At 41.8% G+C, this 16,585-nt stretch overlaps 1 protein-coding gene across 3 annotated transcripts; it reads left to right on the top strand.

The window, feature by feature from the left end:
- The first annotated feature begins 2,049 nt into the window (after nucleotides 1-2,049).
- clcf1 (cardiotrophin-like cytokine factor 1) lies at nucleotides 2,050-15,608 on the top strand. 3 transcript variants are annotated; one of them, XM_079672062.1, is made up of 3 exons: nucleotides 2,050-2,319; nucleotides 11,139-11,293; nucleotides 12,234-15,608. In XM_079672062.1, the coding sequence occupies exons 1-3, from the start codon at nucleotides 2,301-2,303 to the stop codon at nucleotides 13,506-13,508; spliced, it is 1,449 nt and encodes a 482-aa protein (XP_079528188.1). In that variant the 5' UTR covers nucleotides 2,050-2,300; the 3' UTR covers nucleotides 13,509-15,608. The 3 variants fall into 3 exon arrangements, with proteins under 3 accessions (XP_079528188.1, XP_079528187.1, XP_079528186.1); XM_079672061.1 differs by lacking the exon at nucleotides 2,050-2,319 and adding an exon at nucleotides 8,242-8,333; XM_079672060.1 differs by lacking the exon at nucleotides 2,050-2,319 and adding an exon at nucleotides 8,490-8,587.
- Nucleotides 15,609-16,585: the final 977 nt, after the last annotated feature.

Here is a 16,585-nt window from a genome sequence, read left to right as displayed (position 1 = left end):
GCAGAGTCTGTGCATGGTAGAGCTGACTGCAGTGAACACCCACCACCACTGGGTGGGGCACAACTCATCCAGAGAAATCGCGTATTCTACAGTATTTTATTCTAACGTCGAAGTTGTAATATAAAACAGTACTTAGCACAGAATATACATCAGTACAGTTGGAATACTTTCTTAAAAATACTAGTGAAGGAGAATATTACATACAACACGTTGAAATAGGCAAAACTGTTGAGATTTTGCAGCTGAATGATACAGAGCAGACTAGATGTGACTGAAAGCCCTGATCAAATCAAACTCAAAATATTATACAGATAGATTTACCTGTTTGTGTACTGAACCTTTGAACACATTAAACAGTTTTCCCCCTATAAACCCCATATATTGCGTTGACTTTATGGATTTAAGAAAATGTGACGTAAAGTAAAAACACAAAAATACAAATAAACAGTGCATTTGTATACTACATAAGGGTCCATGTAATGTCTTTAGCATTCAAAACAAGATAAGATAAAAGTATTATTTGGTTTTGAGAGGGGAAATGTAGGTCTAGCCAGCATCACAAAGAAACAAATAAGAGGCAACACAATAACAATAAAGAGGTTTATACGACAAAATAAGAATTTAAACTTTAAAAAAGCTAAGAATGAATTAAGACCCATTAAAAGAATGTTAGGTGAAATCTAGTTAAATTTAAGAAAGTATTTAAGGTGGATCGAGGTCCAATTGAAAATCAGCAGTGATGCTTCCACCTGAACACACACACACATGCGCGCGACACGCTGTGGGCTGCTGCTGGTATGCTGAGTGACAGCTGGAGGTGAGAGACGAAGATCACCGTAATCCAACAACTAAAACCCGAGGAATGAAGGGAGAACAACGAAATGCAGTGGAGCTGGCAAACCCTCTTCCCGATCCCTCTGCGTATCAGCCAGAGAAAACCGACGACATATTTCCTCATTGGGACTCAGTGTGTTATGCTCCATTGATTGTATCGCAGTTAATGGGAGGCCTCAACATTTACAGGCCCCATGTTCTTATAATATTCCTGTCGACAACTATTCACATCATAGGCTGCTCAATGAAATCTTACCTCGGTTTTTAACCGTGATTTTTTCGTCATACAAAGTCCCATGGTATTCGAAAGTGTAAATGTATATCAATATAAATTATTTAAAGATTACGTTGGGCCTTTTTTGCGTGAAGGCGTGGTAAAAAGATTTTTTTTAATTGTTAACTTTGTAAGGCCAATTCAAAGAAAGGCACACGAACAATTAAGTATAAGCCAGTGGAAAGTTACAAACAATTTTATATAATAAAAATAAGGCTAGAAAACACAAGACCAGAGAGAACCTGTAATGCACTTATTATTTCATTTATTTATTCACAAGTTTAAATATACAATAATCATAAGATATAATGGAGACATGTGAAATGGGACACCCCAATAAGCTATAAAACGCTTGAGAATAGGGGGCCAGAAAATAAACATAACATTCATCAATACATAGGCCGATAGAACTGAGAGAGTTCATGTATTATACAGAAACATTACAACCCAAAAACCTAACCCACCCTAACCAAAAACCATAACAACTAAATTACCACAACAACAAAAAAATGGATAAGAATAATAAACACAGACAAATTATATAGGAACATGCTGATGCATATAAATGCATTTGAGAGGAAAGTAATTCCTTATTTCCTGGATGATTTGAGGGTCTTAGGGGTGCCCGGTCCTCCTGACCTGATCCCCTGTATATTACGGGGAAGCAGATTAAGATCAGAGGGCCGCGGTCAGTCCGTGTTCAACTGGACGAGGAGCGATATGAGCGGTGACAAGTCCCGAGGTTCAGCCGCTCCGTCCGCCTGAGCTGTGATGCGTCAACCCGATGAATCACCCGCAGCACCGGGGAGGAGGATACCGACACAAGGAGAGACAGGGATGGGAAGGAGGGGAGGAAAAGGAGAAAGGGGTAAAAAAAAAAAGGAGGAGGTAGCTACAAAAAGGCTCCGCCGTCATTCAGTCTGTCACATAGACCACACACACCCAGCCAGCGGAGCGTCAATATTCAACCTCCATCATTTCATATAATCGATACTTTCATTTATAGGATTACATCGACATCACCCGCATTTTCCTTATTTTTTGTCCAGAGAGAGGAGAGTGATTTATGAAAAGTTTTTAGGGGCGAAGTTTTCCACAAGAGGACATTATTATAGGTTTATTTCAGCTTTTAAATTCACCAGTGGATAAACTTGTGGGAGCAAAGTGAACGGAATTCCGGAATTGGGAGAAAATGAAAAGACTTTGCGGAGGTAAGTAGGCAAACATCATATTTAACTTTTGAAAACAAACATAAACACGTAGCCTATAGGACCTGGACTATACTTTCATATCATCTTTCCTTCTCGAATTATAATCTCTAATTGGGAATTGATTCGGTTGCAATTGTCTTGTCGTTCATAATTGGAAGCATTCTCTTTCAAATCCAATTAGAATTGAAAAATGTGAACATTTTGGTTTCAGATCAAGCCGTGCTGTTTTTGCAAAAATTGCTAATATTATTCTTTCTTGTGGTTTCATTTTGTAGGGTAATCTTTGTAATTTAATTACACATTTAAAAAAAGTTCTGGAAAGAAAGAAAGTAAATCATAGGTTTTTATTAATTAATGTTAACAACCAAAATTATTTCTTAACGTGGTTGTAAATCATGTCTTTAAGATGTATGATAAAGAAACACTGGATTTGTTGCTCATTGACAAGCCTCAAACGTTTTTAAAGAAATAATAGACAACAAACTATTACACATCAAGCAGACTTTTCTAACACAAAGGCAAACTTTGTAATCGTTTAAGAGATTTAAATATATATATATTTTCAAATGATGTCAATGCAGAGGACTGTTGGGTTAACAGACCCAACAGAGAGTGAGTTTAAAGTGTGAGTGTGTGTGTGTGTGTGTGTGTGTGTGTGTGTGTGTGTGTGTGTGTGTGTGTGTGTGCGTGTGTGTGTGTGTGTGTGTGTGTGTGTGTGTGTGTGTGTGTGTGTGCGTGTGTGTGTGTGTGTGTGTGTGTGTGTGTGTGTGTGTGTGTGTGTGTGTGTGTGTGTGTGTGTGTGTGTGTGTGTGTAAAGGAAAAGGGGGGCTCTCTTCTTCACAGTAAAAAATGGCAGGGGTTGAGGGGGTCAGAGACAGCTAAAGCCCCTGTCTAGTTAGCTGTCACCGATATGAGAAAGTACATGATTCACGTTAGTCAGGGTGTGAGGGCTTACACACACACACACACACACACACACACACACACACACACACACACACACACACACACACACACACACACACACACACACACACACACACACACACACACACACACACACACACACACTGTTCCCCCTATGACTGGTGCGGCTGCTGCTCCTTGTCTATAAAAAGAAGGAAAAGAAGGCGACAGAAAGATGGCTGTGTGATGAAATGATGCGCTGAACCAAAGATCCCCAGCAATTCCTCTCTCTCTCTCTCTTCCTCTTCCACTCTCCACTCCTGCCACCCTCTCTTCCTCACCCTCATTATCCCCTCTAGGTGGTCACGCCGTGAGTTCAAATTTGCTGACGGTTCGCCGGGGGGTTCACACATGTGACCACCTAGACAGAAGAGAAGAGGAGAGCTGAGTGCAGAAAGAACTGTTGCTCCCTCTGATACTCAGAGCAAATAAATACAAAGAAACCCCAAACACACACACACACACACACACACACACACACACACACACACACACACACACACACACACACACGCGCGCGTGCACACGCACACACACGCACACATGCACATACATGGACACACACACTGACCTCCCTAGGTAGACACACACAAAACAATACTTGTTAACACTTTTATTTGTTGTCCCTTTCATACGCAACCTATTATATCTCTCTATCTCTAACACACATACACACATACACACACACACACACACACACACACACACACACACACACACACACACACACACACACACACACACACACGTGCACACACAAAGACAAGGCTTGTTATTGCTGGGAGGGTTGAATTAGTGTCGGTGTGTTTCAGATAAAAGCGTCAGTGTGTGTTGGACCAGTGAGCTTAAACACACCCGGCAATAGGAAAAAACAAAGGAAGAGAAGAGAGGGAGGGACGGGGAAGTGGAGAAGAGAGGAGAAAGTGAACCTTTCACATATTTTGATTCGCTCAGCGCCATCCTCAATTCTTCACGGTATATATATGGATGTCAAGAGGATTTGTGGAGGAGTTGGGGGGAGGTTGTGTCTGTTGGGGAGTAAAGAGAGGTAGAGCCGGATAAAAGTAAATAAGAGAGAAAGAGAGAGGAACTGGCGGTAGAGGGGTTAATGCGGTGCAGATTCCCGATTGACAGAAGTTAGCAGCACCCAGAGGGGAAGAGAGAGAGGAGAGTAGGGGGGAATGATATAAAATGAGACGGTCACGCTTTGAACAGTTACACATGCTGTTTACATTTTTCTCAAATTAACATGGCCCCTCGCTTCAGAAAACTCTCTCTCTCTCCCTCTTTCTCCTTTTCCTCTCCCTCCTTCATTTCTAATCCTCTCTTCCTCCTTCACCTCTGTCTCTATCCTTCAAGACCCTCAAATATTTGTTCTCACTCTCCAGATTAAGATCCATAATACCATAATAGACAAGAAGTGTAGATACTACTGTTAAAAGTCCCTCAGTTAAAATGTTACTTTAGAAAAAGTATATTGAATCATCAGTTAAAACATATTAAAACATTAAAAGTAATTTATCAAGAAAAATGGCGCCTGTAAATATTGATTAAATTACTGGATTATTTTCACTGATGGATCAAAATATAACCAGTCTTTTTTTATGTTGTGGCAAGTCAGGCAGCTTGTTTTAATTTGTATATTCTTGGTGTAAATGGATCTATTCCAATATATTTTCATACGCAATGTGACAAGCTTTAAATAATAGAGTGAACAGTAAAATGCTTACTGCTTAAATGTGGTTGAAGTAAAAAGCAAATCATCATAATAATGACAAGAATGATTAGAAGATAACTTCATTAATTTAAGGGGAAACAGCTCACAGCAGACAGCGTATAAAAGACACACTGCCACATGGTACCATTATATAATGTAGCCACTGAATTAAAAGTAAATATTATGATGGAATCAAATAATTTAAAAAAAGTGAGTCCCCTAAATAAAATCAACATTAAAAAAGGTGATACATATTAATTAATTAAAGCAAACAAAAGGTTGTAATTGACTACATAACAAACTACAGTGGTCTAAAATGTACAAATCACTTGTTTTGTCAACCAAAAAGTAAACATTTCAAATATCTTCAAAGTTGTATTAAATGATAGCGGAACAAATCGACAAATACTCAAATGTCTTAACACTAAATCCATTATCTGAAATGCCATACCATTCCTTTTCTCTCGATTTGCTATAATTGAGTGATCATTTTAGATCTATTGTATATAATATCTCAGAGATGTCAGCGCTGTAACTAATTACATCACGTTGTTACTTTTCCCTTCTGCTTCCTTACTTTCTAGTAGTGGCGGAGCATGGACTTTATTTAATTAGCACGTTTTTTTTATTTATTTTGAGGTTATTTAAGAGGAAACCATGAGGTGGAAATGATTAGGAGGGGGGTTGCATTAAAACCCGGAGGTCTGAAAAAGGGGAAGGAGGGAGTGAAGGAGATGGAGCCAATTAGTGAAAGGAAGAGAGGGGAGCGGTAATTAGGGAGAGAAAGGAAGGAGAGTTTGAAATGAAGGTTTGATGTTTCACAAAGATTTAGAGAGCGGGGCTCAGATGAAGCTACAACGAAATTGAAACCAAACATGGCAACAAAAGAAGCTCAAAGCAACTGTAATCCCCATATTAAATCTTTTTATTTTTAAGGCCATGGATTGACTTATAAGGTGAAAAGAGAGGGAGTTTACGACTATTGAGGAATAGTTTTAAAGAGTTTCTGGGTATAAACAACAATTTTATTGGGTTTTTCAAGTTGTTTTCTTTTGCCTTTGTTTTTGGGTCATTGATGTTTTTTTGGCAAACCCCAATCTGTGTCCGTGCCAAAGGGGACCAATTTGGTATTCAGCATGAAAAAGCTCCAGAGGAAGGATTCTCATGGGACAAGAGATGAGAAACGTTTATTTTATTTGTTTGTATGTGTGCATGTTTATATGTATTTATTCAGAATAATGTCCGTGTGTGTACACAGATCTCCATTGCAGAATCTGGATGCATGTGTATGTGTGTGTTGAGTTAGTAAAGGAATGCACTTTTGATCCAGTACAGACTGCACATAAATCTTGTCTTTAACTGTACACAGACACACAACACCGACCCTGACCCCTGAAAGTCAGACCCCCCTCACCCAACGCGTGTCTCCGTCCATCGTCCATCGGCCTGATGACGTGTGCATAGTTGTTGCCCCTGGCATGCTGCACAAGTGTGAGTCTTTTTTGTCAACAAAGCCACAATAAGCCTCCAGCTCCATCTCTGACAGGTTGGCTTTATCACCAAAAAAACATGGAAGAATAGTCAGAAGATGGGAGAACATTTTTAATACAAATGTGACTTAATGTAGTTACATAAATGTTAATAGAAAACTAAAAGTAGCCAACTCAATGAAACGGCTAAGTTACAATAAGTAACACACATTTTTGATACAAATATCTGAAACTGCTTCCCACAGTCTTCTTCATTAAACCAAACATTTAGAGGTGTCGTCAGGTGTCGGTGCCACACTTGGTGGGTTCAATCGCTGAAGAAGACTCTGGCATTTAAAATTCGTAGGTGAACCTTGACCTTTTGGTGGAATCACACAGTGTTGGTAGAATCTTAAACTCAGTAAAACACACTGAAAACCCTGAAGTGCCATTATTTAATCAGCCTAAATGGGCTACTTGAGGTTTTTCATCACAATAACCTCAAAATGGACTCATATTATGAACTGAATTGAGACTGTTAAAATCCAGAATGGTAATCAAATTTCATCAAGTCTGGATAGAAAAAAAACACATGAATCAGATTAAATCAGATTTAGGTGTTGGTTGCTTTTTGATCAAATACATCTTTTGATGCTCCTAAACACATCATCAGTGATGTAACCAGGGGTCATCGGGTGTTTCGGGTCTTTCAACATCATACCATGACTGGCGACCCAGCCACGGTTGATCAGGCCGTGACTTGTTGAGCCCATTGAAATGTAACATATAGAAATGTGTTTACAGACTCTAACATTGAATTTAAATGCATTTGAAACCACTAACAGCATGACAAATTGCATGCACGTAGCATGAATCCTGGCTAGATACACTAGTCTCCTCTCTGCCTAATGTTATCAAATAAAATAATAAAAGTGGGAGGATGTAGCCTGCAGAATGTTGTTCCTTTTCTGAGAAACCCACCCTGGATTATGTTTCAACATTTTGTTCCAAAATTTGGCTTGATTCATTTTAAATATTGTCAAAGTCTTATGCTTACCCAACCTATGGCATCAAAATATAATGTAGTCATTCTAATCAATGTTGCACTGGAACAAAAGTCGTATAAATAAACATCTAATTTGGAGCAGTTTCAAACATCTTTTCTGTTTAAGACCTCTTTCAAGTGGTTGGAGCAATGAAGGGCAATCTCTTCTGGCACTGGAGCGAGTTTTTCCTGGACCAGACCGGAGAGATTAACTCGCACATGGTTTTCCTACAATACCATATTCAGTTTAAGTGCTTGTTCAAAACCTCAAGTGCGTGGTGCATGTTGGGAAAGATGAAATATTAGTCCTTGGATGGATGTAGCGCTACACCCACAAACACTGGGTCACTGGTTTACCAAAACACTGTCTGGAGTGCAAATGCCAAGTGTGTTAAGACGCTCTTTATGCCCCTGAACACAACCTTGCGGCCTCAAATTCAACTCTGCACCCTGACCCTGTGCTTATTTTTATTTCCGACCTATATTACGAGCTCAGAGCTCTGGCGCCCGATGAACCTCGCGTTGAGCTCTGCGCTCCACATGGCAGCCAGACTCCTGAGTGCCACATCTGACTTTACACCAGCGAACAAACCATAGATAAAAATATGATCTGTTGTGAATAATGGAGCTCCCCTGTGTGTGCATATGTGTAACCTTAATACGTGCTTTAATATGTAGAAATTCACAGACACATGCGTGCACAGGGGCAGGTCATGGTCGGCCGTTGCAGGGAACCCCTGTGTTGCTGTAATGCAATCCTCCCACAGAGAATGTTCTGGTTGCAACCCTGCCCTGCGGCGTGTGCTTCCACTGCCAGGTACGCAGCCCCGAGCCTACAGGGCTTCCCTTGAAGTTGAGCTATACGCCGACTTTGGTGTATAGTTGCTCAATGTAATATTATATAACAACAACATGACTCTGGGTTTGAGTTATCTCAGTTTACGTGTAGAAGAGATCGAGCGGCTGTGCGGAGGATGCTTTTAGATGTGTCAGCGCTCAATCAAAAACAACAAGAGGCTCTTACGTCTGGCAATCATCTTCGAGCATATGGCTGCAGACAAAAGAAAAACGGTTTGGAACCGTCAGATTTTTGCCATGGAGACTTTTCTTCCTCCGTCTCAAGCTCATTTTTTCTTAATACCTGTTTATTCCTTCTGAATGCAACCCTTTTTACAAGCTGTGTGTCCTTTTCCTTCAGGGTTGTTTACTCAGCGATGTCGTGTTGATTTCGTAGTGTTTTGATGCTAATGGGGGATGTACGGTGGGAGGTGCCCGTGGCTTGATGAGCTCCAAATGTTCACGCGTCGCTGAGAGATGCTTATTGCTTCTGACAGGTGATGAGGCTTTAGCGGTTGATGAGATCGAAAGGCTTGGCTGACGGGGGTTATTCTAGTTGACTGATTTCAAGGTGTGTGTGGGAGCAAGTGGGAGTTGCCTGGACCCAACTACAGTGCTTTAGAAAATGGGAAGAAGCTTTGATGTAGCCGACAACTCAGGGTCAACCGTGGAAGAGTTACCAGCAATCAAGAAGGGGGGTTTTCCCTTTAAAATAAGCAGTTGTTTGTTAGGTTGTTTTCTATCACTCTGATGACAAGCAGTTTTAATCCAGTTTATATTTCAAACAGTTTCCCAATCTGTCACTCAATCTGTCTCTAAAACTCAAGCTAATTAATTTGAACAACTTTTTCGGCAAGCCGGAGCTTGTGAGGCTAGTTTAAAAAGACATTTTGATTTACTGCTGCAATTTGTAAGGAATGAACTTTACTTGTCAGTGTTTTCCAATGATTTGATTTCTGTTTCACATGTTTGGGTTAGGCACAGAAAACAAAAAATAAATACATATTTCAACAAATGTCACTGCAATTATAGCATATTATTTTTTTAAGCAGACTATGGTTTCACAGCAAACTTCACATTTGTGTGTGTTGAGTATAGAGTGGATAACATCGTTAGGTTTCTACCCAACCCTTGTTGGGGAGTGCATACCAATACGTAAGCGGTTGAGTCAGAGGAAAAAAGGTGTTGACTGTTTTAGGTCAGAACTTGTTTTCTTAAAACCACCAAAAACATGTGAGGGTAATGTTTTGTGAGTGTTTAAACCATCCTGTGGGGCCTGTCATGATGGATAGATGAAAGAAAAAAGAAAAAGCAACAGAAGGGGAGAAGGAGAGCTAATCGGGGTTAATTGGCTGCTGTTATTTTGACCCGAGGCAGAAAAGAGATAAGAGTGTTGAGAGAAGGAGGACAAGTGGGAAAGAGAAAGGTATGCTGGGAAAGCAAGGCAAGTTTAAGTGCAGTGTGATTAGTTTTAAGAGGAAAAAGGGATAACATTGTTGGAGCAATGCGATGCCGAGGTGAGTCAGAGAAAGACAGATAGAAAGTTGACACATTGTGCAATACATAATTCACTCCTGCTAAACAGCAGCATGCTTTGCCCATAATTGCGAGCATGAATCACTGCCTACCGTCTGTGTGTCAAGAGGATGAGAGAGGATGGAAAAGGATGACGGAGAGCAGAGACAACGAAAGAAATGTGTGCCGCACTCGGGCGAAGTGCTGTAGATTTGTCTGGAGAGGCTTTGAAAGCATAAGCGTGCAGAGACAGCAAGCATGGGACGAAGAGAAGTGGACGTACATGAAGTTCCTTAATGTTGAAAACCACCTTTCAGCTCCAATTTTCTCTGTTTGAAACCAGAGACAGGGGCACTAAAAGGTTCTCAGTGTTACACCCCCCTCTCTCTCTCACACACACACACACACACACACACACACACACACACACACACACACACACACACACACACACACACACACACACACACACACACACACACTACAAAATGATTGTATACACTCACAGCAATGTGAATTTTATCCACATATATAATTAAGACTACAAACATTCTCACAAACACTCACACAGTAACATAAAACACCTACACAAACACGCTGAAACCTAAACAAGAAGTCCACAGCAAACATACAACTGATACAAACACATTAATGTTTGTGATTGTAAAGCCACATGTCTTTGTTTGTGGGATGTCGGTGCTGAACGTGTGTGTGTGTGTGTGTGTATGTGCGTGCGTGTGTATGTGTGTGTGTGTTAAAGCGGCTGGTGCATTGAACATAGGAGCCATTTGTCTGCCTGTCTGAAGCTATTAAGAGAGGTTTTATTTGAAGCCAGAATAAACCTCCGACAGCCAGAAACCTCTAAAATTAGATTGGAAACGGAAAAAGCTTTATTGGCAGTGTCAGATGACTCTGACCTGGCAATATGTAAACAGACGAGGCCATCGCCATAGAGACAAAGAAATAAACCAGAATATTGTAAAAAGAAATACTATAAACAGTGTAAAGGTGCACTGACTGGAAACTGTAGCTGGAGGTGATTTCAGTCTGTTGAGCTCTCACATCATCAGATTCATTAAAAACCAAGCATCCAAGTTAAATAATCACAAAATGTCTGAGAAAATAATGTCGGAGATTGATTTCACCTCATTGTTATGATTACAAATACCTCGGGGCGGTGTGTTGATTATCACTTGGACATCCATGTTGTGTGTCCCTAAAGAAATACCTCAAACTGTCGGTGTGAACTAACTTTATAATGTCTCCACAGTCCATCAACACCAGCTTGTCCTGCTATTGGCTGCTGCCTTGGCGACGGCCCTTGATTCTTCACACAACCTGGCCAATGAGAGGAGTTCGATTGAAAGCACCTACGAGCTGACCAAGTACCTGGAGTACCAGCTCAAAGAAATCAAAGACATATATGTGAGTCTTTCTATGTGATTTTGTTTCGGTATGATGTCTCACTGCAACAAAGGTTATCATAAAAACTATAAACAGCAATATTTATAAGAATAGCTATCACTGTGGCAAACGTAAAAAACGATTTGACAATTTGAAAGGTCCTTCCTGGTCAACCTACGGAGAGTTATCCCCTGAATCGGCAACTTCAGTCGAATTCATGGGGCTTGTGAGTTCTGTCAACTTGACTCTCAGCGCTCTCAGAGTATCGTTTTTGACTGCAGCAGGAAGTTGTTTTATGAGAAGAAGCTATAAGAACTGACTATACTAAGCTGAGAGACAGATTACAATAGAAAAAGGAAGCGCTGCAGGGCAGGTAATAATACAACAGGACCGAGAAACCTTTTTAAAGTGCTGACAAATCAAGGCACTCTACAGCTAAAATGATATTAAACATTTATTCTTCTTGAAGACCTAGTGTTGAAAGTGGATATGCAGTTGTTTAGAGAACCTTATTTGTATAGTCAGACACTAACAGGGGAACAGAGAGCAGCCTTTAGCATCCAAAGAGCTAGATAATCCCCTCAGAGTTTGGTAGAAAGCAAGAAAAGAGTGCATTTTTAACCTAGCCAAACCAATTTGTAAGAAGAATCAAAGCCAAACAGTGATTTTTGTTACAATGATAATTCAAAAGTTTACCTCCTGGTTCAAATTTCACATTTTTTACTCGACTTTGTGCACAGACATTTTCCCTGTCTGTTGAGAGAGTATCAATGAAACAACATCAGCACTCATTTAACTTCCAAATAAAATGAAGTATTCTAACCTTTGGCTTGTTCACAGCCTTATCCATGTTATGTTACTTGGTTTGTTATACGTCACTGTAGCACTGAAGCTGTATAAAGTGTCATTCATCTGTTAAAACTTCTCTTCCTTCTTCTGATTGTTGGTGTACCTCCTCCAGCTGACCTACCTAGGCCCTCCATTCAACGAGAAGGACTTCTCCCCCCCCCGTCCCAACAGCACCGCTCTGACCCTGCCCAGCGCAGCCACCCGCCTGGAACTGTGGCACGGCCTGGAGAACCAGGCCCGGCTGGCCCAGAACCAGAGGGCTTACTCTGTGCTGCTGGCAGCCGTCAGGGAGCTGGCCCGCTCCACCCTCTGCCCCTCCCTCAAGACCTCCCTGCTGCACTTTTGCACCGGCCTGGATGGTCTGCTGGGCTCCATATCCGCACTGATGACCACCCTCGGTTACGCACTACCTCCTTCGTCTGCAAACATGGATATTAATGCTGGAGAGCTGGGGCTTCCTCAGAGGGCGGGCTCCCGACCTGCTCCACTGATGAGCCAGAGCCTCTACAGGGCCAGAGTCGGGACCAGGACAGAGTCTAGTCGTGGTAACAACCAGAGAAGAAGCGGGACAAGAGCGGTGACAGCAGAGAGGGAGGATGGCGTCACCGTAGACCTGGTAGGGAAAAGGAGAAGCAAAGAGGGGAGGAGAGCAGAGACGACCGCCGCTGGAGGAAGAAGTGGTGGATCAAGGGAGAGGGGAAGAGGAGGAAGAGGGAGGAGAGGGAGGAGGGAAGAGCCGGAGAACGGGAAAAAGATCGACAGTGAGGAAGTGGACGAGGTGGAGCAGGACGGAGGTGAGGAGAGATGGGGGACGAGAAGGTTGCTGAGTGTCAATGAGGATGGAGAGGACTGGAAGTCTGAACCCAGGGGGGAAGAGTCGCCTGGCACAGAAAACACTGACCATCAATACAGCTACAACATGAACTCTCCTCACATGGACACACTCAGGAAGGAGGATGGCTTTATTGTAGAGAGAAGCAGAGGAGCAACGGCGGAGGAGGAGAAGCAAACAAACATGGAGGCTATCTCGTACTCCTCCACCATCCATCATCAGCGTCGGCCTCCTCGCTCTCTCCTCTCCCCCTCCCTCCAACCTCCCCTGTCCACCCTCTCCTTGCTCTACCAGTTCGGAGCGGGTGAGGAGCACACCCTCCTCTCCCAGCCTGTCCCTCTCTCGTTACAAAGGGGCACGTCCCTCCTCTCGCCTCCTCTGACCCCGCTCCTTTCCTCCACCTCCTCTGCCTCCGCTTCCCTCTTGTCGGTGCGGCCCACGATGAACGACTTTGCCAGGAAGGTGGAGGGGTTTTGGATATTGAGAGAGCTGCAGAGTTGGTTGTGGCGGTCGGCGAAGGACTTTAACCGCCTCAAGAGGAGACTCAGAGGCTGAGACAATGAGACACAGAAGTACATTAAGAGATCTGTTGTTTGCCCAACGTCTGAGTGGATCCACATCGAGAGCTTTAAAGGACTACTCCAATGACCATTTGTAATTAATAACTTACCCCGTACCTTAAATACTTGAAGAAAACCTAGTTCTTCTTGCATGCCTTTATGCTGAAAGCAGAATCTAAAAAAAATGAGAAAAATCTTGATGAATTGAGTTAAACTGGGACTGTGTTTAACAACAGCAAAACTATATCAAACCATTCATTTACAAACTCTCACAAAATTCATACAGTTTAATCACATTTTCTTGTATCCAACTAAAACTGGAAATGTATTCTGCACAAGTTCTCTGAGACTTTGAAACCATTTTTGGATTCTATGTTCAGTCTAGAGGCATGCACACGGGAAAAGTAACTGACATTCAAATAATCATTTTGAGGCTGAAGCGTTCCTTTAACAGGCAAAAGCACATAAACACATTCATGGTTAACACATTCATTCATACTGTACTGGAATAAGTCAATGAAGCACTATTTGGCAGGTCTCCAGAGGCGCTAATGGAATATAACACACACAAAGCCAACACATTACCAGCACTGTCACCCGCCTGATATACAACAGCTCATTGAGCGAGACACACTGAGACTGAGCTGGGTTACCGGACAGAAACAGATCAACAGAAATACCACTGTAGGTGGATACACTCACTCACACACACTCACACACACACTCACACAGATACACCGGGTGACGGGCAGAGAGACAAACAGTGCATTGAGGGAAACCGGATTCGGTGACCACCAGATGTATGAATCAGCAAACATTCATTTTCTCGAAAGGAAGAACTTTTCGGAACGGGTAAAAGACAAAGGGAGAGGAGGAAATGACCAGAGCGATGAAGAGGAGGAGACAAAAGGGCAAGAAAAAGAGAGGAAGACGGGATGAGACGTGAGTCAGGCAGGGGATGAGCGCTGGAAAAAGCTGACTGAGGAGTATTGCTGAGTAATCTGATGTCAGCCGGTCAGTTACAGTAACTGTACAACAGCGACACACACACACACACACACACACACACACACACACACACACACACACACACACACACACACACACACACACACACACACACACACACACACACACACACACACACACACACACACACACACACACACACACACACACACACACACTTACTTTTGTATTTTGTGCCTTAACAAACCATTCACTTTTATGCTGCTTCTGATTAAGTGCTCACTTATTTGTACACTTTTTTATTGAATTCAGTCCATAGCAACACATATTTAATACAGTCTTAAAGTCTTATAGAATAGAATACATTTCAGTAAGAAAATAACACTTGCTGTGTTCAGTTTATAAGGAAATAGTTTGACATACATTGGGAAATACACTTATTTGCTTTATTGCTGAGAACAGATAGAGATCACTCACTAAAAATTTAGAGCAGGAGAACGTTAGCTTAGCATAGCACAAAGACTGGAAACAGAGGGAAACTGCTAGCTCAGCTCATTCCAAAGGAGGCAGAATCCACCTCCCAGCATCTCTAAAGATAATTATTTACCACATAATGTCAAAAAATGTAAAGCACACAAAAGTCATGTAAAATTAACGTCGGCCACATACAACCATGAAACTTTGAATATGTGGTCATTTACACTTGCGGTGGGCAGGTGGCATGAGATTTCCTAAACAAAATATATTTTTTGCATTTATGTTTGTGTACGGAATATATATCAATTATAATTGGAATTGATCTTTTCCGATTCTCAGAAATAAAGCAAAAGTCTCAAACTTGTCCTCCACAAGTAAATCCACACTCTAGATACCAAGCATTAGATGTGTAGTTTTTGTTCCTTTTTAAAACATGAAACCGGTTACTTTTTCTGTTGGTTAATTACAGCTTGCTTAATTAGTTTTTCAGAAACAATATATTGTTCTGTCTTTACAATGTGCCTTAGATGATGTGGCTAAAGGTTATATCTTTATAATATTTATTGAAAAAGATGTTTATTTATTTTTCTCCACTGTGAATATACTGTATTGTAACTCAAGAGAGAATAAATATAGCTTTTGTACAGAGCGCAGTGTTATTGGTCATTGGGGGGCCCATTGGGAGGAGGGAAAAAAAGAAATACTTATGGGATTTTAGTTTGCAATGGTTTCAGTTTTATGGGGATGGTTTCGGGTGATTGGCACAAGGGGAGAGGAGTTTGGGGTTGGGGCGGAAAACAAAGGACAGCTTACATTCGTGACAAAAAAATAGAGCGAGAGAGGCGGGGTATGAGAGAGTTTTTATTTGTCTGCCCTGGTGAAAATTTACGATCTCTCATTTTTCCTTTTATCTCTGTCTTCCCACCTCCCACTGCATCAACCCTCCTCCTACTTAGCTTTCTTTTCTCATCACGCTATCTCACGAAGATCCTCTTCCCCAAAAAAACATCCCTCTGACCTGTGACAGTGAGGGACTTACATGAAACAAGCACAGGTAAAACACAGCCCATCATAATCCCCCCGACCGCCGGCTCTCTTGTTGTGTCTTCAATCTTTGTCACTCTTATAATGTGTACTCTTGTGTCATACTCTTTGTTCAGCTTCTTTACCTGTTATCATTTTTCACTCTTTTTTTATTTTGGTTTTATTGCTCCCGAATACGCTTTTTTCCCACATACTCTGCAGCTCCCTGGCTCCCCTTCTTGCCCCAGGCCAGATATTAAAGGATCAATGAGAATATCCCCTCCATTACCTCCGAGGTACACACCTGCACACAACGACACACCGCCCGCCATGAACACACACACACACACACACACACACACACACACACACACACACACACACACACACACACACACACACACACACACACACACACACAAATGTGGACCATATGCTGACAAATAAGTGCACACCTTAAAACACAGCATGAGCTGAGCAGGATGTGACCTTTATGGGATGTCGATGTAGTCAACACTGACACATCACACACACTCTCACTAAGTGGGGGAAAGGGTTAACGCTGACACACATACACAAGATGCTGTATGTTTTTTACATTCA

This window comes from Notothenia rossii (genome assembly GCF_949606895.1).
Source record: "Notothenia rossii genome assembly, chromosome: 3".
NCBI classification, from domain to species: domain Eukaryota; kingdom Metazoa; phylum Chordata; class Actinopteri; order Perciformes; family Nototheniidae; genus Notothenia; species Notothenia rossii.
The sequence above is the reverse complement of the archived record's forward strand: the minus strand, read 5'-3'. Positions and strand labels throughout refer to the sequence as shown.

Coding starts and splice junctions, on each gene's coding strand:
- clcf1 (XM_079672060.1), top strand. CDS start 8,491: ATGCTTTTAGATGTGTCAGCGCTCAATCAAAAACAACAAGAGGCTCTT. Junction 8,588..11,138: donor CTGCAGACAAAAGAAAAACG/GTTTGGAACCGT, acceptor ATGTCTCCACAG/TCCATCAACACCAGCTTGTC. Junction 11,294..12,233: donor AAGAAATCAAAGACATATAT/GTGAGTCTTTCT, acceptor TACCTCCTCCAG/CTGACCTACCTAGGCCCTCC.